The following is a 25,123-nucleotide window of genomic DNA, read 5'->3' on the forward strand; positions in this document are numbered from 1 at the left end:
TAGTAATAATAATATTATAATATATTAATATGATTATTATATTTAACAATAAAAATAATATTAATATTTTAATATTAATGTTAGGGTTAATAATATTTTTTTGGTATGGTATTAATAATAATTTGGCCCTTAGGCATCACATAAATAAAACATATTTTTTGAGTGTTAGGAAGTATAAAGAGGTTTATGGAGTAAATATAAAAAGAGGTTTTATTTATTTACCATACGCGTGGTTTATTTATATTTATATTTATTTATCATATCTCTTTTATTTACCATGGTATTTGGCCCATAGGCTTGGAATATAATTAGATGTTGATTTCTAATCCTATTTGATATATTATAATTTATTTATCATATCTCTTTATAGCTCTTTTATATTTATTTATTTACCATACCTCGTTTATAAATATGGTATTTGGCCCATGGTATTAATAATTATTTGTCCCATGGTATTTGGCGCATATATTTAGTTTATTTATATTTATATTTTATTTATTTATTGATTTTTAAATAGGACCAACATTAGATTAAAAATGTTAAATGTTAAACATTACAATAATAAATTATTTACTAACATAATTCTCTATATGTTGTTAATTATAATTGGATAAAGATGGTATTCAAAGTGACGTTAGGTATTTACAAATAAACAATCCATTAATTATTATATGTCATTAAAGATGGTATTCAAAGTATATTGGGTATCTAGAATAAATTGGTCCATTACAACACTTTTCCTTGTTTTATGTACTTTTCCATGGTTTAAGGATGATATTCATAGTAAATGGGTGGCAATTTTCCTTGTTTTAAGGATGGTGTTCCTAGTAAATAGGTGGAATTTCCCCTTGTTTTAAGGATAATATTCTCATTACATGGGCCAGTTACAAGGCTTTGACTTACCTCATAGTTATAGGGTCTTATGCCTAAAATGATATTCCAAGTAAATCATATTTATAATAAACAAATTCATCCTAGTATTTTTTCTTGTTTTTAAGGATGATATTGATATTCTTAATAAGTGCGTTAGTTATAACCAATACCATAGTCGATACTATGAATTTTTCACATCAATAACATGGATCGATAGGATGAATTTTTAATACCATGAATTATTTTTATTTTTATTAATATTTTATTTATTTTTACTTTTAAATTACATTAATTATTTTTATTATTTTTATTTTTATTTATTTTTTATATAAATTGATTTTTGGAACAAATGTTAAAAGTTACCCTACAACATTTCTAGAAAACTCCTCTTGACTTGACCATATAATTAGCTGTTTCTTTCCTTTGTGGCTGTGTCTTTCAGTTCGACGGTAATTGCGATACCTCTTTCCTGTGTTGGTTTGTGACTTGTCTCTCTCCTCTCCTCTGGGCAGAGACCATAAGAGGGGCATCTGACGATACTTATACCAAGATTAGGTTGGGAGCAGTGATAGAAAAGTTTTCACCTGAATTAAAAACACAAGACGCCATACGTGGGAGCAGTGATAGAAAAGTTTTCACGTGAATTAAAAACATGGCGACCGAGAAATCCATGGTATTGCATCCTTTCTCTGATCTGTCGCAGGCAAGGCCTCTATATTTCGTCTGTACTCTGAAGAACTATTTAACAAACAGCGAATTCAGGAACGTCGGGGCACTTCGTCAGCTAATAATAGAAGCTCTACCAGGTCTTCCACCACCTGGCCCATTTACTTTTCTTCTGCACTGCCTTAATGTCTTGTATTTTTTATATGAAGAACGTTCTTGTGGAATCCTATGGCACTTCTTGGCATCAGTTCTATGGTCTTTGGACGAGTTAAGCAGGACGTTGGTTGATCTCTCAGAATCAAGGAAATTAGCAGCTAAATTGATCCGCGGCGCACTAGGATCAGTCTCTGTCTGTACCACTGGGGTCCTTCGTATCAATGAACGCATCTTTGTCAAACTGGCCACCTTTTTCAAAATTGAAGACAACGAGATAGAGGAAGTGACACGTTCTTTGAGATTGCATCCTAAGATCTCTGAGGCAATTCGTGAAAAAGTTTCACGATCTCTGTCATGGTCGCAAGCTCGAGATGGTGATATGGAAAACAAACTGAGGATAAATGCAGGGAAAGGATGTTGGAATATTGTAGTGAATATAGCTCAGAATATTCCTGAGCTTGTTGATTTCCTGGTTAATCTGGCACTTGAAATGGGCAATGCAGAAAAGGCAGCGGAGATATGCACATGTTGTTGCAAAACTACTTTTTCTTCCGCTACAGTCCGGGAAATGCCTGCCGGTTCAACAAGCTTTTGTACTGTTGCAGTCCCTAAAATGCCTGCCCGTTCAACAAGAAGTTTTTGTCCTGTTACAGTCCCAAAAATGCCTGCCCGTGTTTCTGAGAGTCGAAATTTAAAATTGGAAGAGTTGACACAAAAGATGTACTCACAGGGGCTAAAATGCATTTTGGTGAGGTTGAGGTAGTTGGAATAGATAGCGAGTGGATAGAAACTTCTGAGTCGCGGCAGCAATATAAAGTTTCAATTTTGCAGATTGCCACGGAGGAAAAGGTGTTCATATTTGACATGTTAAGGCTATCACGGACAGAACCAGATGCCTTGAGTGACTGCCTCAAACCAATGTTCCATTCTCCTAGGGTTTGGAAGGTGGGTTATGCCCTCAACAACGATTTGAATCAACTTTACGGTTCCTATGAACATCTGGAGTGTTTTAGCTTGTGTAAACCCACTTTAGACTTTCAAAGGATTTACGCACACCTTCGAGGGGGCCTTTCTGGCGTAGCGGAAGAGCTTTTGAATGGGCGTTTAGACAAATCATATCAAATGAGTGACTGGGGGCAACGTCCCTTGAGCCGCAGTCAGATGCAGTACGCAGCTCTTGATGCTGTCGTTCTGATTGCTATGTTCAAAATAGCTCTGAAAAAACTGGGCAAGGATAGCTTGAAATCCAAACTCAGATCCTGGTATTGTTAGCAAGTTAATCCAGACTCAAAATTGCATAGCTTCTTTTACAATTTCTCTGGGCACTACTATGTATTGTTTCGGCATGGTTATTATTGGCTGACATTTTGTAAGCTTTTTGATTTCATATAAACTTCCATAATAAAGACTTTCAGGTTATTTTCACGGAATTACTACGTACTGTTACTTCGTCACTTATAGGCAGCATGGAGTTATATAGCGTACATTATCTGCACAAATATTATTTTGCATAGGAATTTTCATTAAATATGTTTGAATTAGAGGTAGCATTTAGATTTAGGTTTTTGATATTTTTTTTCACTGAGTAAATTTAGTTTTGGATGATGAAAGGAAAGGAAGGGAGTGAGTAGTATTGAGCTCATTATGGAATAGATGTTGTAATGTTTTGTGTGTTATATATTATTTTGAGTTTTTGAGTTATGACTTTTATAATTTAGGGTTATGGAATGTTGTAATGTTTTGTTTGGTAAATATTTTGACTTTTTAAATTAGAATTTTTATAATTTATAGTTTTTTCATGATATTTTTATATAATATAATCTATTTAAAGACATAAAATTCTAATAAATTTTCTTTTTTTTGGCAAAATCGAGGAATTTTATAATGCCAGCTATAGATTGGCTCATTGTCACAATAAATCTTATTACCAAGAATCAATTTTATTACCAATTATCTAGTAACTGTGATAAAATCTTCTTAGTTACAAATATTTTAATGATTAAAAATACTGTAACTTCTAATTCTAAAAAGAGTTGGTTTTAGTGTGATTTTTTGGATTTTCTAGTGTCTGAATAATTTTGAGGTGAAATCTTGATTTGGATTATATATAGGTTAAACACCTTGAAAAACTCTTAAGACACTTGGATTGTGCAGGATTACCTATCAAACTTTTGATTTCAATAAATTTCTGCTAGATTTTAAGAAAATTAAATCAGAATAACCACCAAAAAAATTTCCAAAAAATATAAAGACACATTGATTCTAAAATCAGCATGACAAATCATATTTAAATAAATGGTATAAAGAAATTGAATTATCAAACCCTGGATTGAATTCAGACCAAACCAGCTATAGCTCTGGCAATTGAAAATATTCAAGATCGAAAACCAATATTTTCCTGGCCGTCTGAAATTCTTACTTCTATCTTATAAATACGTTGAATTGTTGAATTATCGGAGAATTAATTGTTGATAGAAATAAGAGAAGACCAAATTCCTGCGATTCCTGGAATTCGATTTACAAAAGCTTTGTCATTAATGTCCCCTGTGTTTGCGGACCAGACATATGGTTTTGTTTGGTTAAAGGGTTGAAATTGCATGTTAAGTTTTGAGGAAAGCAGCAGAAAATGGATTATGAGAAGTTTGATCCCAGGGTGATGTTAATCCTAAAAGTGTTTTTTTTAAGGAAGAAAAACATTTTTTTTTGTATTATTAAAAAACAGAATATATTTTTGGAGTTTTTCTTTTATTTTTCGGTTTTTCATTTTTTTCCATGTCTTTCTATCTTTGCTCTCTTGTTCCATTTTTGCTCTCTTGTTTTACAATCATATATGTTTGATAGAGTTATAGAAAAGTCCACAAATAGCAGTGAGCTACAGAAAAGTCTACAAATAGTAGTTTTGCAACAATAGAGCACAGTGAAAAATTACAAAAAGATGTAGCTAGTGAGCATAAAATCTAGGAGCTATTACATAAATTCTCCCTGGAATAACAGAGTTGAAATAAGCCCAGAATGATGTGTCCATAGAGCATGTACACTATAAAGAGGAGAAGGACCCAGAGTTCAAGAGCTCGTCATGTACGTAAGATGTAAAAAAAACTTACTTGGATCGGAGTGAAAACCCCTTTGAGAGCAGGTCTGCCACTTGATTCTGCTCTCTATAGATGTGGGCATATGTAATGTTCTGAAAGTTTTAGTCAGTCTCCTAATACTCCCCATCCAATTGGAGAGGATAGGAGGGTTGAAAGAGGAGTGATCCCTGACCCATTCTATGATGCTTTTGGCATATCCATGAATGTAAATTTGTTCTTGTCTTAACCATTTTGCAAACTAAAGAGCGCCCCATAGTGTTATGATCTCGGCCGTGTCCTCCCTTCCACCAGAAGTCATAAAGTCTCCCAAGTTCCAGTATGATGACAACTCCACAGCCACAACTCCTTCGTTGCCTTGCCCCATCGAAAAGACGAATTGGATATTTTCCCTTTATTTCCTTTATTGTTATCTTTCTTTTCTTTATCTCTTTATGGGACCGATCTCTGAAAAATATTTAATAGCCTTCATAATAACCTCCCAATACACCAAATGATGTAGAAGGGTAATGCATGATACTTATTACCTTTCCTGAGCAAAAAACGTAGGCATGAATACAGAGCTTGTTTTGCACCTGGAGGACCCAGATGCAGGCATTCCAATACACCTGCCCATACCTTGTTAGCGAAGGGGCAATGCAGCAAGAGGTGGCTAATCTCTTCGTTGTGATTCCAGCAGAGGGGGAAAATGCCCGGGCCATGGAATCCCCTACACTTCAAAATATTCCAAGTAAGAACCTTGTTGTGTAATGCCAGCCAGCAAAAGAAAATGAGTTTGGATGGGATCACCCATCTCCATGCAGCTTGGAACCAATTTTTATTATCAAAATCTCGCTCTGCCAATGGAATCTTGTTGTATATGTCTTTGACACTTGGCTTTCCTTTCTTCATGTTACCCTCCCACAACAGTATATCATCCCCTTCATGGATGGAGATGTCGGCATCAAAAAGATGTGTGAGGTAGACATCCCATTCAATAGCATTCTGACTGATTAATCCAAGCACGTTTGCCTTTACCGAGTATTGTAGCAGAGGTGTATTGTCATTATTCCTACTTATCTGAGAAAAATGGCGAATGCCCATGTTGTGCAAGGTGGTTATGAGGTCAATTGATAATGTATGGTTACCCTAAAAGGATTTCAGAGCATCCAGATCGATCTCCACCTCTCTTCCGTCCACCACCTCCCATCTCATGAAACCCAACATTAATTTTCTGTTTTTTGTCATGCCCCACCATATGTAAGAAGAAATTTTGGTCCTCCTTGCCTCATCCCTAAGCCATAGAGTGAATGGCCTTCCCTGCATATATTTCTCCTTGATTAGGTGAACCCAAATGTTGTCTTCTGTCACTGTCCTACACAAATTATTAATAAGCAATGCCCTATTAGATGAGTGGGTGTCCAATATACCCCAATCGCCCTCATCAATTGGCCTGGCAATGACTTTCCATCTCACTAGGTGGAGCTTGCCCTTTAAACTCGACCCTGGACAAATGAAATTAGTCTTAATGGCATCCAATTTATGACAAATATCCATGGGAAACATAAAAAGTTGCATCCAAAAGACAAAGATGTTCTGCAAATTAGATTTGATGAGAGTCGACCTACCTCCAATAGTTAACCACCTGTTTGACCATCCAATGAATTTATTTTTGAATTTTTCAATCAGCGAGCCCCAATCCTTATTGTCGTAATTGTTGGGTTTGAGATGAAAACCAAGGTAAGTAAATCCCTCGTCGAGAGTTACAACAGTAATATCCAAAAGCAAACAGATTTCCCTGCATCTAGGCTCCTCTATGTCACTCGAAATCACCATAGATTTGGTTTTGTTCATATATAACCTTGAGGCCACACTAAAAGTGTTAATGATGTTATGTAAGACCACCCATTCCTCGATGATGTTCATGTCACCGAAAAGCAGGTCGTCTACAAACATGAGGTGATAAATATGAATTTTTATGTTAATCTTTACACCATGGAACTTACAAGCAACCCTTTCAGTACCAATCCTACAGCTGAGACAGTCCATGACCAGCAAGAAGACCAAAGGCGATAAGGTGCAGCCTTTCCGAGGTCCCCTATGGGCCCTGAAGAAATTCGTCAGATATCCATTAATGATCATCGCGAAATTAGTAGACTCAGAACATGCCATGATCCAGCTAATATTGGGAATGCCGACCTTATGAAGAATCATTCGCAGAAACTCCCCATCAATGCTATCAAAGGCTTTATGTAGGTCAATCTTAAGAAAACTAGCTATCTTCCTTCCTCTCTCTCCCTTTCTCTCCTACCTCCCTTTGTCACTCCCCCTTATCTCTCTATCTTTCTCTCTCTCTCCCCTTCAACTCCATCATTATATCTTCTTCTCTCCCCCTCTTCTCTCTATATTTCCTTTATCTCTCTATATCACCCCCAAACATATACACTCTCTCTCAATCTCTCCCTTGTCACTCCCTCTTCCTCTCTCTCCACTTCTCTCTCTCTCTCTCTGATTCTTCTTCCCTCCCTCTCTTTGCTTCCAACTCCATTTATCTATCCATCCCTCTCTCCTCCTTCCTCTCAAGTCCTCTCTCATCCTTCCTCTCTCTCTATTTCTATCTATTCCTCTCACTCCCTCTATCTTTCCACCTCTATTGCTCTATCTTTGTTCTTCCCTCCCATATATATCTCTAGTTAATATATATCATGATATATTAATATATATTATAATATAACAAATTTAATATTGTATTAATCCTAAGTTACTAAATTTATAATATATTAATACTAATATTAGATTTAATGATATTTTTACATAGCATAATAACAAAATTTTCAAATATTACAATTAATATTTATGTCTTTACAAATTTTAATATTCCTTGATTCATTTTACAAATATTTAATTAAAAGAAATATTAAACGATTTTGTAGCAAGATTTTGGATTCTTTGTGTTGAAATGTTATTGACTTTAGTAAAGAGTAAATGTTAAAATTTTAAGTGATTTGGAATTTTAATGTGGTAAAATGTTTGTTTAAGATAAATAATTGTATTGTGATACAATTATCTTGTTCGTTTAATAGTTATTTTATCATATACTTTGAATTTGAATAGCTATATAAAACATTTAAATTAATTATTTTTATTTTTATATTTTTTAAAAATTTTATTTTGGCGGACATGAGAAATATTTCAACTTTAATGATGGATGAACTCGCTTACACATCATACTGGGATATAGAATGTGCCTCTTTTTGCAACAAGAAGAAGACCTATAACCAGCGAGGAGAGAGTGAGAGAGAGCGAAGTGTTTCAGCACTATTTTCGGACTGTTGTGGGCTAAGTAATCTCCACACGTGTGAAGTTGCACTGTTGATGGTTAAGTAATCTCCACACATGCAAAGTTGTAGACTTATTGTAGCAAGGAGGCCAAGTGTTCCAACACTGTTTGGGACTGTTTTGAGCTAAGTAATCTCCACACGTTCGAAGTTGCAAACTTGTCTATTGTAGCAAGGAGGCGAGAAGGTTACAGTCATCTAAAGGTAACCAAGTTGAGTGAAGGACATGTCAAAGAGAAGCTGAATTAAAAGGAAGGAGTCTCTTTCTAAAGAGAGGCTAGTTAATGTTCAAAGTTGGTCATCTATACAAACTAGGGTTTCTGATTTGGAACCAAAAGTTGTAGGCAGATATCAAGAGGTTAAAATTGTGAAGGTTTGAATCTTTGTAAAATGAGGGGTTGAAATTGTGAAGGTTTGAATCTTTGTAAAATGTTTGTTGAAGGTAAATTTATTATTGTTGAGAACTTATCGACACCTTATTATCCATTCAAATTCAATGTATATGATAAAATAACTATTAAAGGCATAAGATAATTGTATTGCAATACAATTATCTTATGCGTTTAATAGTTATTTTGTCATATACGTTGAATTTTAATAACTATATAAATTATTTAAATTAATTATTTTTATTATTATACTTTTTTAAATTTTTATTTTGGCCGATATGATCAAATAAAGAGAGAAGTCTTTCAACATTGTTTTGGGACTATTTTGGGCTAAGTAATTTCCACACGTGTGAAGTTGCATACTTGTCTATTGTAGAAAGGAGGCCGAGAAGGTTACAGTCACCTAAAGGTAACCAAGTTGGGTGAAGGACATGTCAAATGGAAGCTGTATTAAAAGGAAGGAGACTCTTTCTATATTAAAAGGAAGGAGACTCTTTCTAAAGAGAGGCTACTTAAGGTTCAAAGTTGGTCGTCTATAAAAAATAGGGTTTCTGATTTGGAAACAAAATTTGTAGACTGAAACCAAGGGGTTGAAATTTTGAAGGAAATTCAAGAATAAGGAGAAGCAAAGGGTTTGAATCTTTGACCCAAGGAAGAGGAAAAGGGCTTTGTGGCTTGGTCTTTGAGTATAAAATAGGTCAAGGGTCTTGGTCTTGGTATTCATCAATTGAAGGCTCTATAAGAAGAAGAATTTGTTCGGGTTTTCCTCTCAAGTGGAAGAGGTTTTGACCCTGGTGGATAGCCTACATTATGTGTCTCTTGTCTCTTTATTGTTTATGCATTGGTAATTGTTTGGTGAAAAATAACACTAATAACCTATGTAATAGAATATCCTCATCTAAAGATGTAAAAATCACTCACAATCAATTACTAATAGAAGAGAAATCAATTAATTGTTATGCTCTCTCCCTCTCTCTCCCCCCTCCATATTTGTGTCTCCCTCTCTCTCTCTTACCCTTCACTCCCTTTCTCACTCCTCTCCTTCTCTCTCTCTCTCTTCATTATTCCTCTCACATGTCCTTTAGTTTATCTCCTTCAATGCAAGAAATCAAATAGGATTAGAAATCACCATATACATTGAAATCAACACATCTAGTGCAAGAATTATTCTTCCATCTCTCCCCCCTCCATCTCTCCTTCTTTGTCTCTCTAACTCACCCCCCCCCCCAACACACATGCTTTCTCCCTCCGTATCTCTCTATCTCTCTCTTCTTCTCTCTATTCACCTTAAATCTATATATCTATCTCTCTTTGTTTCTATTTCATCGCTCTATATCACCCCCAAAACTTACACACTCTTTCTCCATATTTATCTGTCTCTCCCTCCCTCTTCCTCTCCCTCTCTCTTTCTTGGCCTTATATCTCTCTCTCCCCCCTTGTATCTCTCTTCCCTCTTGCTCTCCTCTCTTCCTCTCTCTCCATATCCCTTATCACTCCCTCTCTCTTTCTCCACCTTTCTCTCTCTGTGTCTTTCTTCTTACCTCCCTCTTTCTCTCCCTTCCTCTCTCCTGCCTCCCTCTGCCTCCTCCCCTTATCTTTCTTCCTTTTTCTCTCTCTCTCTCTGTGTCCACCCTCTATCTATGTCATTATCTCTCCTTCTATCCCCCTCTTCTCTCTATCGCTCCTTACTTATCTCTCTATCTCACCCTCAAACATATACACCCTCTCTCCATATCTCCCTTCTCTCTCTCTCTCTCTCTCTCTCTCTCTCTCTCTCTCCCTCTCTCTCTCTCCCCACTTTTCTCTCTTTATGTGATTATTCTTCCCTCCCTCTCTTTCCTTACAACTCCATTTCTCTATCCCTCCCTCTCTCCTCATTTCAATCAAGTTCTCTCTCTCCCTTCCTCTCACTCCCTCTATCTCTCCACCTCTATCACCTTGTCTTTGTTCTTCCCTCCCATATATTTATATAGATCATGATATATTAATATATATTATAATATAACAAATTTAATATTATAATAAATTTAATATTGTATTAATCCTAAGTTATTGAATTTATAATATTAATATTAGATTTAATGATACGTGGAAATAATGATGTCTTCAAAGATTTTAATATGTCCATAGTATATGGTTTTCTTTGATTCATTTTACAAATATTTAACTAATATAAATATTAAGTGATTTTGGAGCAAGATTTTAGATTCTTTGTGTTGAAGTTACTTTTTTACTTTATTTAGGAAATGGTACTGACTTTAGTAAAGAGTAAAGATGTTTAAAATTTTACTTGATTTGGAATTTTAATGTGGTAAAATTTTTGTTGAGGGTAAATTTATTATTGTTGAGAACATCTAGACATCCTCTTATCCATTCAAATTCAACTTATAGGATAAAATAACTATTAAACGAATAAGATAATTGTATTGTAATACAATTATCTTATGCCTTTAATAGTTATGAATTTTAATGTTGTGAAATTATTGTTGAGGGTAAATTTATTATTGTTGAGAACATCTAGACACCTTATCCATTCAAATTCAACGTATATGATAAAATAACTATTAAATGCATAAGATAATTGTATTGTAATACAATTATCTTATGCGTTTAATAGTTATTTTATCATATACGTTGAATTGAATAGCTATATAAAACATTTAAATTAATTATTTTTATTTTATATTTTTTTTAATTTTATTTTGGCCTACATAAGAAAAATTTCAACTTTAATGATGGACAACCTCGCTTACACATCATAGTGGGCTATAGAATACACCTCTTTGCACAACAAGAAGAAGACCTATAACGAGTGAGGAGAGAGCCAAGAGCGAAGTGTTTAAACACTGTTTTGGGACTATTATGGGCTAATTAATCTCTACACATGCGAAGTTGTAGACTTGTCTATTGCAGAAAGGAGGTCGTGTTTTAGCAGTGTTTTGGGATTGTTTTGAGCTAAGTAATCTCCACACGTGCGAAGTTGCAAACTTGTCTGTTGTAGCAAGGAGGTGATCTAAAGGTAACCAAGTTGAGTGAAGGATGTGTCAAAGGGAAGCCGAATTAAAAGGAAGGAGTCTCTTTCTAAAGAGACGCTAGTTAACGTTCAATGTTGGTCATCTATAAAAACTAGGGTTTTTGATTTGGAACCAAAAGTTTTAGACCGAAATCAAGGGGTTGAAATTTTGAAGGAAAGTCGAGAAGAAGAAGAAGCAAAGGGTTTGAATCTTTGTAAAATGTTTGATGAAGGTAAATTTATTATTGTTGAGAACTTCTTGAAACCTTATTATTCATTCAAATTTAAAGTATTTGATAAAATAACTATTAAACGCATAAAATTATTATATTGTAATACAATTATCTTATGTGTTTAATAGTTATTTTGTCATATAAGTTGAATTTGAATAACAATATAAAACATTTAAATTAATTATTTTTATTTTTATATTTTTTAAAAATCTTATTTTGGCCAACATGAGAAAAATTTCAACTTTGATGATGGACCAAATCACTTACACATCATACTGGGCTATAGAATATGCCTCTCGGCACAATAAGAAGAAGACCTATAACCAGCGAGAAGAGAGAAAGAAAGATCGAAGTGTTTCAACACCTTTTTGGGACTGTTTTTGGCTAAGTAATCTCCACACGTGCGAAGTTGCAAACTTTTCTATTGTAGCAAGGAGGCAAAGTATTTTAGCACTGTTTTGGGACTCTTTTGGGCTAAGTAATCTCCACATGTTCGAAGATGAAAACTTGTCTATTATATCAAGGGGGGCGAGAAGGTTAGAATCATCTAAACGTAACCAAGTTGGATGAAGGACGTGTCAAAGGGAAGCCGAATTAAAAGGAAGGAGTCTCTTTCTAAAGAGAGGCTAGTTAAGGTTCAAAGTTGGTCATCTATACAAACTAGGGTTTCTGATTTGGGACCAAAACTTGTAGACTGAAATCAAGGGGTTGAAATTATGAAGGAAATCCGAGGTGAGGTAGAAGCAAAGGGTTTGAACCTTTGTAGAATTTTGTTGAAGGTAAATTTATCATTGTAGAGAACTTATGAACACCTTATTAAACGCATAAGATAATTGTATTGTATAGTTATTTGATCATATACATTGAATTTGAATAACTATATAAAACATTTAAATTAATTATTTTTTATTTTTATAGTTAGACAAAAAAAAAATTGGCTGACATGAGCAAAATATCAACTTTTATGATGGACGGAATCACTTATACATCATACTGGGCTATAGAATGCGCCTCTCGGCGCAACAAGAAGAATCCCTATAACCAGCGAGGAGAGAGAAAGAAAGAGAGAAGTCTTTCAACACTGTTCTTGGACTATTTTTGGCAAAGTAATCTCCACACATGCAAAGTTGCAGACTTGTCTATTGTAGTAAGGAGGCTGAGAAGGTTACAGTCATCTAAAGGTAACCAAGTTGGGTGAAGGACATGTGAAAGGGAAGCTAAATTAAAAGGAAGGAGTATCTTTTTAAAGAGAGGCTAGTTAAGGTTCAAAGTTGGTCATCTTTAAAAACTAGGGTTTCTGATTTGGAACCAAAAGTTGTAGACTGAAATCAAGGGGTTGAAATTCTAAAGGAAACGCAAGAAGAAGAAGAAGCAAAGGGTTTGAATATTTGACTCAAGGAAGAAGAAAAGGGCTTTGTGTCTTGGTCTTGGAGTGGAAAATAGGTCAAGGGTTGTGGTCTTGGTATTCGTCAATTGAAGACTCTATATGAGGAAGAATTTGTTCGGCTTTTCCTCTCAAGTGGAAGAGGTTTTGGCCCTGGTGGATAACCTACATTATGTGTCTCTTGTACCTTTATTTTTTATGCATTGGTGAGTGTTTGATGAAGAATAACACTAATAACCCAAGTAATAGAATATACTAATCTAAGGAAGTAAAATGCACTCACAAGTAGTTACTAATAGAAGAGAAATCACTTAATCGTTATGCTCTCTCCCCCTCTCTCACCCCTCCATATTTGTGTCTCCCTCTCTCTCTCTTACCCTTCACTCCCTTTCTCACTCCTCTCCTTATTTCTCTCTTCATTCCTCCTCTCCCATGTCCTTCATTTTATCTTCTTCAATGCAAGAAATCAAATAGGATTAGAAATCGCCATCTACATTGAAATCAAAGCATCTAGTGCAAGAATTATTCTTCCCTCTCTCCCCCTCCATCTATATCTATATCTCCCTTTGTCTCTCCTTCTTTGTCTCTCTAACTCACCCCCCTCCCCAAACACACATGCTTTCTCCCTCCATATCTATCTATTTCTCCCTCTCTCTATATTTATCTTCTTCTCTCTCTTCACCTCCATGTATATATTTATCTCTCTATGTTTCTCTTTTGTCTCTCTATATCACCCCCAAAACCTGCACACTCTTTCTCCATATATATATATATATATATATATATATATATATATATATATATATATCTTCCTTTCCCTCCCTCTTTCTCTACCTCTCTCTCTTTCTTCCCCTTCTCTCCCTCTCTCCCCCCTTCTATCTATCTTCCCTCTTGCTCTCCTCTCTTCCTCTCTCTCCATCTACCTTATCACTCCCTCTCCCTTTCTCCACCTTTCTCTCTTTGTGTCTTTCTTCTTACCTCCCTCTTTCTCTCCCTTACTCTCGCCTTCTCTCTCTCACATCCAAGCTCTCTTCCTTCCTCTTTCTCCCTTTCTCTCTTTCATCCCTTTGTCTCTACCCTTTATCTTTCTGCCATTGTCTCTCTCTCTCTCCACCCTCCAATTTTGTTATTATCTCTGCTTCTCTCCCCCTCTTCTCTTTATCGCTCCTTCTTTATCTATCTATCTCACCCTCAAGCATATACTCTCTCTCTCCATCTCTTCCTTCTCTCTCTCTCTCTCTCTCTCTCTCTCTCTCTCTCTATGTGATTATTCTTCCCTCCCTCTCTTTCCTTCCAACTCCATTTCTCTATCCCTCCCTCTCTCCTCCTTTTTCTCAAGTCCTCTCTCTCCCTTCCTCTCCCTCCCTCTCTCTCTCCACCTCTATCACTTTGTCTTTGTTCTTCCCTCCCATATGTATATGTATATGTATATGTATATGTATATGTATATGTATATGTATATGTATATATATATATATATATATATATATATATATATATATATATATATATATATATATATATATATAACAAATTTAATATGATAATAAATTTAATATTGTATTAATCCTAAGTTATTAAATTTTAATATAATATTAATATTACATTTAATTATAAGTGGAAATATTTATGTCTTTAGATATTTTAATATATCCATAGTATATGATTTCCTTTGATTCATTATACAAATATTTAATTAAAATAAATATTAAGAGATTTTGGAGCATGATTTTCTATTCTTTTTGTTGAAATAACATGTTTACTTTATTTTAGGAAATGATTTTGACTTTAGTAAAGAGTAAAGATGTTTAAAATTTTACTTGATTTGGAATTAATGTGGTAAAATTTTTGTTGAAGGTAAATTTAGTATCCTTTCAAATTCATTGTATATGATAAAATAATTATTAAAGGCATAAGATAATTGTATATTGTAATACAATTATATTATGCATTTAATAGTTACTTTATCATATACGTTGAAATTGAATAGCTAAATAAAATCTTAATCACATAATTAGGATTTGTTCGACATTTCGAACCAACTAATGTGGTTTATATGTATATGCAAGAGATTTTGTGGGTTTACTTTAAAAAAAATAATAACATTACTTTAAAAATCAATCTGAGCCATTTTTAAATACTTGAATTTTCGCTTTTATTTTACAGCAAACTTTATATAATTAATTTTAAAAAAAAATTACTTTTTAGTATTGAGGGATAATTGTAATTTCTTCATTGAATCCAGATCTAATGTCTATAGTATGCTAGAAATGTGTAAGGTAAAGTAATATAATGTTAACATTTCGACTAGGTCAAAATAAAATTAAAATATGGTAGATATGTGTAACTTAATGTAATGTAAACATTGTAACTTGGTGAAATTAAAACTAAAATAACAAAATAGAAAAAATAGAAAAATAATCCTATAAAAATTAAATAATTAAAAATGACTCATGGTTTTGACCCATGGTTTTAAAAATCCATGTTATTGACTCATGGAATTCCTCTCGGATATAATCTATTTAAGGGGTGATTAAACTACCTAGATTCATGTTAGTTTGATGTTATATTTAGATACATAATTAGTTTTAGAAAATGATGGCATTGAATCCATGTAGCCTATACAGGTAAAACTTTCATGTAAAGGTAAAAAATAATTATGGATATGTTGGCACTGAGCATTTGTTTGCAAAGGTGTGGAAATATTAAGAAAAATGTAATTATTATATTTTATCTAGTATTTTTGTCTACCTCCATCCACTTTTTACTAACTTATATTGGATACAATATAATACTATAATATTAAATTTACCCAATATTTCCCCTCAACAGGTCCACTTCTTATTGCACTTTTTCTTTATATTTGTAATTTAAAAGTAAACAAACCCAACTATAAAATTAGAAGGAGTGAGGGGAAATATTGAGTAGAATGTAATATTTTGGGTGGGGTGTGACGTGAAATATTAAGTAAAATTTAATAATATCACATTTTAATTAGTATTTGCCCCCACCCTGGCCACTATTTATTAGGTCAGGTGGTTACAAATATTAGGTAACATATAATATTGTAATATTATATTTTATGTAATATTTCCCATCACCCCATTCACTTTTTGAACCGAGAGTTTGCTAAATTTAATAATATTACATTTTAATTAGTATTCATTAAATTTAATAATATTACATTTTAATTAGTATTTGCCCGCAACCGTGGCCACTATTTATTACGTCGAGGTAGTTACAAATATTGGGTAACATATAATATTTTGATATTATATTTTATGTAATATTTCCTGTCACCCAATTCACTTTTTGCACCAAGAGTTCGCATTTTAATTAGTATTTGCCCACAGTCGTGGCCACTATTTATTACGTCGAGGTGGTTATAAATATTGGGTAACATATGATATTGTGATATTATATTTTATGTAATATTTCATGTCACCCAATTCACTTTTTGCACCAAGAGTTCGCTCTATAGCCTAGTATAAGGCACATGTGTAGATGTAATGTAACAAATGTAATTTAACATATTTGTAATAATTAATATAGATGTGTTCCATCTATAAATTTAATTAATAGGGAGATAAAAACTTAATATTTACAATATGACAAGATTTTTAATCATGAATATTTACCATTGATATTAATAACTTCTAAGTAGGTTTTTTTACAATACCATGAGCCAATACCAACAAGAGAAAGATAGAGAGGGAGAGGAAGGAAGATAATTATAATACCATGGGATACTACCATGGTTTATCAATACCATAGGCCATCTAGACTTTTGATTACTATGTTATGGATCTAAGATTTTAATAAATCTCTTACAATACCATGGCTTATCAATACCTCATGACCAAAAACCATAACTTATTTCAATATCAAAATATTTTACAAATAGTTTATTTTAATTTAATTTTATAACATTTTTTAACTAAATGTGAGAGAAAAAAGGTTATAATTACTTTTGAGGTATATCTAAACACTCCATCATCAAGACCACTAACAATATTCCCATAGAGATTAAATGAAGGTTTTAATAGATTAAAAAATGGGTATACTTTTATATATACATATGTGAAATTTATATAATATAAATAATATTATAATTAACCATGATAGATGCATCTTAACCAAGGATCCAAGCCAAGTGAGAAAGAAAAGTGATTAACAATGATAGAGGGAAGATAGTGCATGATTCTTTTAATTCTTTATGATCCAAAATATAGGTTTGATATTTTTACAAACAATTATGTTTTTTATTTTATTTAGATACTTTATTAAATACAATACAATGGGATCATATTTAAGAAAGAGAGTGACATGGAAGGGGGAATAGAGTGGGGGGGAGAGACATAGAGGTGGGAGAGACAGTGAGAGAGAGAAAGGAAGAGAGAGAGGAGGGGGAGAGAGGGAGGGAGAGAGATGGATTTTGATGGGGAAAGAGAGGGAGTGGAAAATAAAGACATTCAGAGATAGAGGTGGAGAGAGAGAGGGAGTGACAAGGGAGAGATGAAGATGGAATGAGGGAGAGAGGAGACGAGGGAAGAGAGAGAAAATGAGACGATAAAGATATGGAAATAAGCGGAAGAGAGAGACAGGGAGACATAGACATTGAGGGGGGGGGGAGGGTGAGAGATAGAATGAGAGAGGGAGGGAGATAGTGACAGATTTGGAGGGTGGAGAAAGAGAGTTTATTATGGGGAGTGAGACGGAGGGAGGTGGGAGATAAGGGGTGAGAGAGGAGGAGTGGGGTAGAGAGATGGAGTTGGAAGGGAAAGAAAGACATAGAGAGAGAAAGGCAAAGAGGGAGTAGCAAGGGAGAGATGTAGAGTCAGTGGGGGGGGGGGAGAGAGAGAGAGAGAGAGAAGGCAAAGAGAGAGAGGGAGAGGAAGAGGGACAGAGAGAGAGAGATAGATATATATGGAGAGAGAGTGTGTATGTTTTGGGGATGAAAAGGAGAGACAAGGGGATATAGAGATATAGATGGGGTAGGGGAGATGGTAGAAGAGAGAAGCAAAGAGACGGAGGGAGATAGAGAGTTAGATATGAGATAGATATATAGATGGAGAGAGAGAGAGGGAGAGAGAAAGAGAAGGGCAAGAGATAGAGAGGGAAAGGAAGAGGGAGAGATAGATATATAGATAGATAGATATGGGGGGAGAGCGAGAGAGTGTGACATGTGTTTAGGGGGCTAAGATAAAGAGACAAATAAAGAGAGATGGAGGGAGGTATAGATATAGATGGAAATGGGAGAAAGGGAAGAAGAGAAAGATAGAGAAAGGGAGCGAGAGGCAGATAGAGAGAGACAGGGGAGAGAGGGAGGGGAAGAGATAGAAGGAGAGGGGGAGGGAGATAGACACAGAGTAGAAGGTGGAGAAAGGGGGAAGAAGAAAGAAATACATAGAGACAAATACAAACATAGAAGTTAGATCTAGAAAGTCATGAATATTTTGGATTTCCACTAAAATAGATGTATTGATTACAATGTAGTTGTTTATTTATAATCCCATTTTATCACATGCCCTATATGCATTGATTTCAGTGTAGATGTCAATTTATAATCCTAATTAATACCTTACACCAGATGCATTGATTTTTGTGTCGATGTTGATTTATGTTGATGTACATTAATTTCAAAGTAATTAGATTAATAGTGTGCATTGATTTCAGTGTAAGCACATCTCTCCCTCCTCCATCTATATCTCTATCTCCCATTGTCTCTCCTTCTCTATCTCACCCACTAAACATGCACACTCATTCTCCATATCTATCTAGCTCTCTCTCTGTCCCTCCCTTTCCCCTCCCTCTCTCTCTCTTCCCCTTCTCTCTTTCTCTAACATTTCTCTCTCCATATCTATATCTCTTCCTCCCTCCCTATCTTTGCCTCTCTCTTCTTCCCTCTCTCCCCCCCACATCTATATATCTATGTCCCCTTGTCTCTACTTCTCACCATCAAAACATACACTCTCTCCCTCAATGTAAGCACATAAAAATCATTCACGACATGCATTAGCTTATGTGTTACAATAATTCAGCCATAAATACAATACTTGAATTTTCATCCTAAATAAAATGTTTGCTTACCCGAAATTTTTTCTTATTGAAACTATAAACTATTTATAATTGGCTTAATTCTTATTATTCCCATTTTCCATCATTCAACATTGTTAATTACTTTTCATTCAAAGGTAATAGAAAATAAATACCATTGAAAATTAATTGGGGCTTAACACTCCATAACTCACAATTATTGACTTTGGAGAAAACTACTATTAATATTGGAGAGAAATGGAGACAAAGCATGCTCTTTACTACAGTAGCTCGAGTTATATATTTGAATGGTCCATGATTCCAACTACTCTTTTCATACGATTGATATGATAAAATGGAAAAAGTAATAGGTCTGACAATAGGAACAATAGAAGAAAATAGTTTCATATTGATCACAATGAAGATTGTTTGTAATTGACTATATTCTTATTATTCACATTTTCTATCAATCAAAATTGTTACATTCACACTTTTCACTCAAATTTTTTATTTCAACATTCAAGTTACTAACAATCTCTCTCATCTCAATAAAATAAGGTAACTAAGAAATTTTTAAATTAATTCACCAAATTAATCTTAGATATATTTAGAATATTTAAAATGATCAAAATAATTAGATGTTCAACAAATTTTGTATGCCTGCACACGACTGAAACCAACCTAGATCCATCTTAACACTAGATCTATCAAGCACCGAGAGGGATCAAATCTCTTGAGGTGCAAACATTTCCTCGTGTTTTGCACGCAATAAATAGATTTTCACCTCGATATATTTGATCCCTCTCGCACTTGATAGATCCGGTGTTAAGATGGATCTACGATGGTGTTAGATTTAATTTTTATTTATATTAACCAAACGAAACACTTTATAATAATTGAATAAATTTTCAGGATGGAATTGTATATAGGATTAACCAACATTTTGAGTGGATGCTTCACCCATCATTAGGGACTAGAAAATGTTGGGTGATATATTAATCCTATACGTTCTTTAAAATTTCTTGAAATGTGAATCACTGGAAATATTCATTCTATTACTTTATAACTAGCCTAGAATCAATCCTAACTCCAGATCTATCAAGCACCGAGTTGGATCAAATCTCTTAAGGTGCAAACCTCTTTTGTGAGTGAAAAACTTGAGGAAAGGTTTTCACCTCAAGGGATTTGATCCCTCTCGGTGCTTGATAGATATAGAGTTAAGATGGATCTAGGTAGGTTTCAGTCGTGTGGAGGCATACAAAATTTGTTGAACATCTAATTATTTTGATCATTTTAAATATTATAAATATGTCTAAGATGTAGAGTCAGTGAGAGAGAGAGAGAGAGAGAAGGTGAAGAGAGAGAGGGAGAGGAAGAGGGAGGGAGGGAGAGAGATAGATAAATATGGAGAGAGAGTGTGTATGTTTTGGGGGTGAGAAGGAGAGACAAGGGGATATAGAGATATAGATGGGGTAGGGGAGATGGTAGAAGAGAGAGCAAGAGAGAGGGAGGGAGATAGAGAGATAGATGTGAGATAGATATATAGATGGAGAGAGAGAGAGAGAGAAGGGGAAGAGATAGAGAGGGGAAGGAAGAGGGAGAGATAGATATGGGGGGAGAGCGAGAGAGTGTGACATGTGTTTAGGGGGCTAAGATAGAGAGACAAATAAAGAGAGATGGAGGGAGGTATAGATATAGATGGAAATGGGAGAAAGGGAATAAGAGAAAGATAGAGAAAGGGAGCAAGAGGTAGATAGAGAGAGACAGGGGAGAGAGGGAGGGGAAAGATAGAAGGAGAGGGGGAGGGAGATAGACAAAGAGTGGAAGGTGGAGAAAGAGGGAAGAAGAAAGAAATACACAGAGACAAATATAGACATAGAAGTTAGATCTAGAAAGTCATGAATATTTTGGATTTCCACTAAAATAGATGTATTGATTTCAATGTAGTTGTTTATTTATAATCCTATTTGATCACATGCCCTATATGCATTGATTGCAGTGTAGATGTCGATTTATAATCCTATTTAATACCTTACACTAGATGCATTCATTTCCATGTTGATGTTGATTTATAATCCTATTTGATTGCTTCCACATGATGTATTGGTTTCAGTGTAGATATTGATTTATAATCCTATTTGATTGCTTACACTAGATGCATTGATTTCAGTGTAGATGTAATTTATAATCCTATTTAATACCTTACACTAGATAAATTGATTTCGTCGTAGATGTTGATTTCTACTCATATTTGAATGTTTGCATTAGATGCATTTGTTTCAGTGTAGATATTGATTTCTAATCCTATTTGATTGTTTGCACTATATGCATTGATTTTAGTATAGATGTTGATTTCTAATCCTATTTGATTGTTTGCAATATGTGTATTGATTTTAGTGTAGATGTTGGTTTCTCATTTGATGAAACTAGATGTATGATGTACATTAATTTCAAAGTAATTAGATTAATAGTGTGCATTGATTTCAGTGTAAGCACATCTCTCCCTCCTCCATCTATATCTCTATCTCCCATTGTCTCTCCTTCTCTATCTCACCCCCTAAACATGCACACTCTCTCTCCTTTCCCCTCCCTCTCTCTCTCCCTCCCCCGCTTTCCCCTCCTTCTCTCTCTCTTCCCCTTCTCTCTTTCTCTAACATTTCTCTCTCTATTTCTATATCTCTTCCTCCCTCCCTATCTTTGCCTCTCTCTTCTTCCATCTCTCCCCCCCACATCTATATATCTATCTCCCCTTGTCTTTCCTTCTCACCCTCAAAACATACACTCTCTCCCTCAATGTAAGAACATAAAAATTATTCATGACATGCATTGGCTTATGTGTTACAATAATTCAACCATAAATACAATACTTGAATTTTCATCCTGAATAAAATGTCTGCTTACCCGAATTCTTTTCTTATTGAAACTATAAACTATTTATAATTGGCTTAATTCTTATTATTCCCATTTTCCATCATTCAACATTGTTAATTACTTTGCATTCAAAGGTAATATAAAATAACTACCATTGAAAATTATTTAGGGTTTAACACTCCATAACTCACAATTACTGACTTTAGAGAAAACTACTATAATATTGGAGAGAAATAGAAACAAAGCATGTTGTTTACTACAGTAGCTCGAGTTAGATATTTGAATGGTCTATGATTCCAACTACTCTTTTTATATGATTGATATGAGAAAATGGAAAAAGTAATAGGTGTGACAATAGGAATAGTAGAAGAAAATAGTTTCATATTGATCGCAATGAAGATTGTTTGTAATTGACTATATTCTTATTATTCACATTTTCTATCGATCAAAATTGTTACATTCACACTTTTCACTCAAAATTTTTATTTCATCATTCAAGTTACTAACAGTCTCTCTCATTTCAAAAAACTAAGGTAACTAAGAAAATTTTAAATTAATTGACCAAATTAATCTTAGACATATTTAGAATATTTAAAATGATCAAAATAATTAGATGTTCAACAAATTTTATATGCATGCACATGACTGAAACCAGCCTAGATCCATCTTAACGCTAGATCTATCAAGCACCGAGAGGGATCAAATCTCTTGAGGTGCAAACATTTCCTCATGTTTTTCACTCAGAAAATAGATTTTCACATCGATATATTTGATCCCTCTTGCGCTTGATAGATCCAGTGTTAAGATGGATCGAGGATGATGTTAGATTTGATTTTTATTTATATTAACCAAACAAAACACTTTATAATAATTGAAGAAATTTTCAGGATGGAATTGTATATAGGATTAACCAACATTTCGAGTGGATGCTTCACCCATCATTAGGGACTAGAAAATGTTGGACGATATATTAATCCTATACATTCTTGAAAATTTCTTCAAATGTGCATAACTGGAAATCTTCATTTTATTACTTCATAACCAGCCTAGATCAATCTTAACTCTGGATATATCAAGCACGGAGACGGATCAAATCTCTTGAGGTGAAAACCTCTTTTGTGAGTGCAAAACTTGAGGAAAGGTTTTCACCTCAAGAGATTTGATCCCTCTCGGCACTTGATAGATCTAGAGTTAAGATGGATCTAGGTTGGTTTCAGTCGTGTGTGGCCAAAGAAAATCTAACGAACAGATGATTGATTTTATCAATAATATGTAAAATCATCTAATATCAATATAATCATTTTAAATATAAATATGTCTCAGATTAATCTGATCATTTTAATTTTAAATTTGCTTAGTTACCTCAATTTGTTGAGATGATAAATATTGTGAATAACTTTAATGACGAAAAATGATGAAACAAAAATTTTGAATGTAAAGTGACAATGTAATAGTGTATAAGGATAGAAAATGTGAATAATAAGAATATAGTAAATTACAAATAGTCTCTCATTGTGATTAATCTCAATCTATTTTCTTCTACTATTCTTAATGTCACCCTTTGTTACTTTTGTCATATTTTCATATCGATTACATGAAAAGGACGGGTTAAATCATAAACCATTTAAATATTTAGCTCAATTTATTGTAGTACACTTCATACCTTGTCTCTCTTTCTCTCCAATATTAATAGGTTGAATTACTATAACACAAAATTCAATATACATTGTCAATCATTTTTTATGTCTACACTAAAATCAATGCGTGATATTAATCCAATCACCTTAAAATTAATGTACCATCATATATCCAATTACATCAAATTAGAAATCAACATATACACTGAAATTAATGCATCTAATGCAAGAAATCAAATAAGATTAGAAAACAACATTTACACTAAAATCAATGCATCTAATGCAAGCAATCAAATACAATTAGAAATCAACATTTACACTCAAATCAATGCATCTAGTTCAAGTAAGAAAATAGGTTTATAAACCAACATCTACACTAAAATCAATGCATCTAGTGCAAGTAAGAAAATAGGATTATAAACCAACATCTACATTGAAATCAATGCATCTAGTGCAAGTAAGAAAATAGGATTATAAACCAACATCTACATCGAAATCAATGCATCTAGTGCAAGTAATCAAATAGGATTAGAAATCACCATCTACACTGAAATCAATGCATTTAGGGAGTCACTCACTATTCATATGGTGAGGGTCCTCTCCCTTTTGGTCGAGTCTGCTTACGCATCCTCTCCCTTATGGTCGAGTACCTAAAGGTCCTTAACAGTCGAGCAATAAAATAGGATTATAAATCATTTACATTGAAATCAATGGATCTAGTGCAAGCAATCAAATATTATTAAAAATCAACATCTACATTGAAATCAATGCATCTAGTGCAAGCAATCAAATATGATTAGAAATCGCCATCTACATTGAAATCAATGCATTTAGTGAAAGCAATCAAATAGGATTAGAAATCATCTACATTGAAATGAATGCATCTAGTGCAAGCAATCAAATATCATTAGAAATCAACATCGACACTAAAATCAATGCATCTAGTGCAAGCAATGAATTAGAATTAGAAATCTCTCCTTCTTTGTCTCTCTATCTCAACCCCCCAAACACACACGCTCTCTCACTCCATATCTATCAATCTCTCTATCTCTCCCCCTCCCTCTGCATCTCTCTCTTCTTCCCTCTTTTCACTTTCCATCTATATCTCTATCTCCCTTTGTCTCGATATATCACCCCCAAAACATACACTTTCTTTCTTCAATCTATCTATCTATCTCTCCCTCCTCCTCTCCCTCCCTCTCTCTCTATTCCCCTTCTCTCCCTCTCCCCCACTCTTATCTCTCTACCCTCTTGTTTTCCTCTCTCCCTCTCTCTCCATATTTCTTATCACTCCCTCTCTCTCGCCACCTTTCTCTCTATTTCTTTATTCTTACCTCCCTCCCCCCCCCCTCCAACTCCATCTCTCTTTCCCTCCCTCTCTCCACTCTCTCATAACCTCTCTCTCTCCCTCTCTCTTCACCCTCCAACTCTATTACTATATCCTTCCCTCTCTCATCTC

At 34.1% G+C, this 25,123-nt stretch overlaps 1 protein-coding gene across 1 annotated transcript in view; it reads left to right on the top strand.

The window, feature by feature from the left end:
• Positions 1-1,525: 1,525 nt before the first annotated feature.
• Positions 1,526-25,123, top strand: part of LOC149166781 (uncharacterized) — a 31,196-nt gene continuing 7,598 nt past the window's right edge. Inside the window, exons 1-2 of the mRNA XM_089430256.1 lie at positions 1,526-2,443; positions 2,527-2,923. Of these exons, the coding sequence (XP_089286382.1) occupies positions 1,526-2,443; positions 2,527-2,923 (1,315 nt within the window). The remainder of the gene's footprint in view (positions 2,444-2,526; positions 2,924-25,123) is intronic.

Source organism: Pinus tabuliformis, chromosome 5_1, assembly GCF_031772625.1.
Source record: "Pinus tabuliformis cultivar Carrire ecotype Pingquan chromosome 5_1, CPIR1, whole genome shotgun sequence".
Taxonomy (NCBI): domain Eukaryota; kingdom Viridiplantae; phylum Streptophyta; class Pinopsida; order Pinales; family Pinaceae; genus Pinus; species Pinus tabuliformis.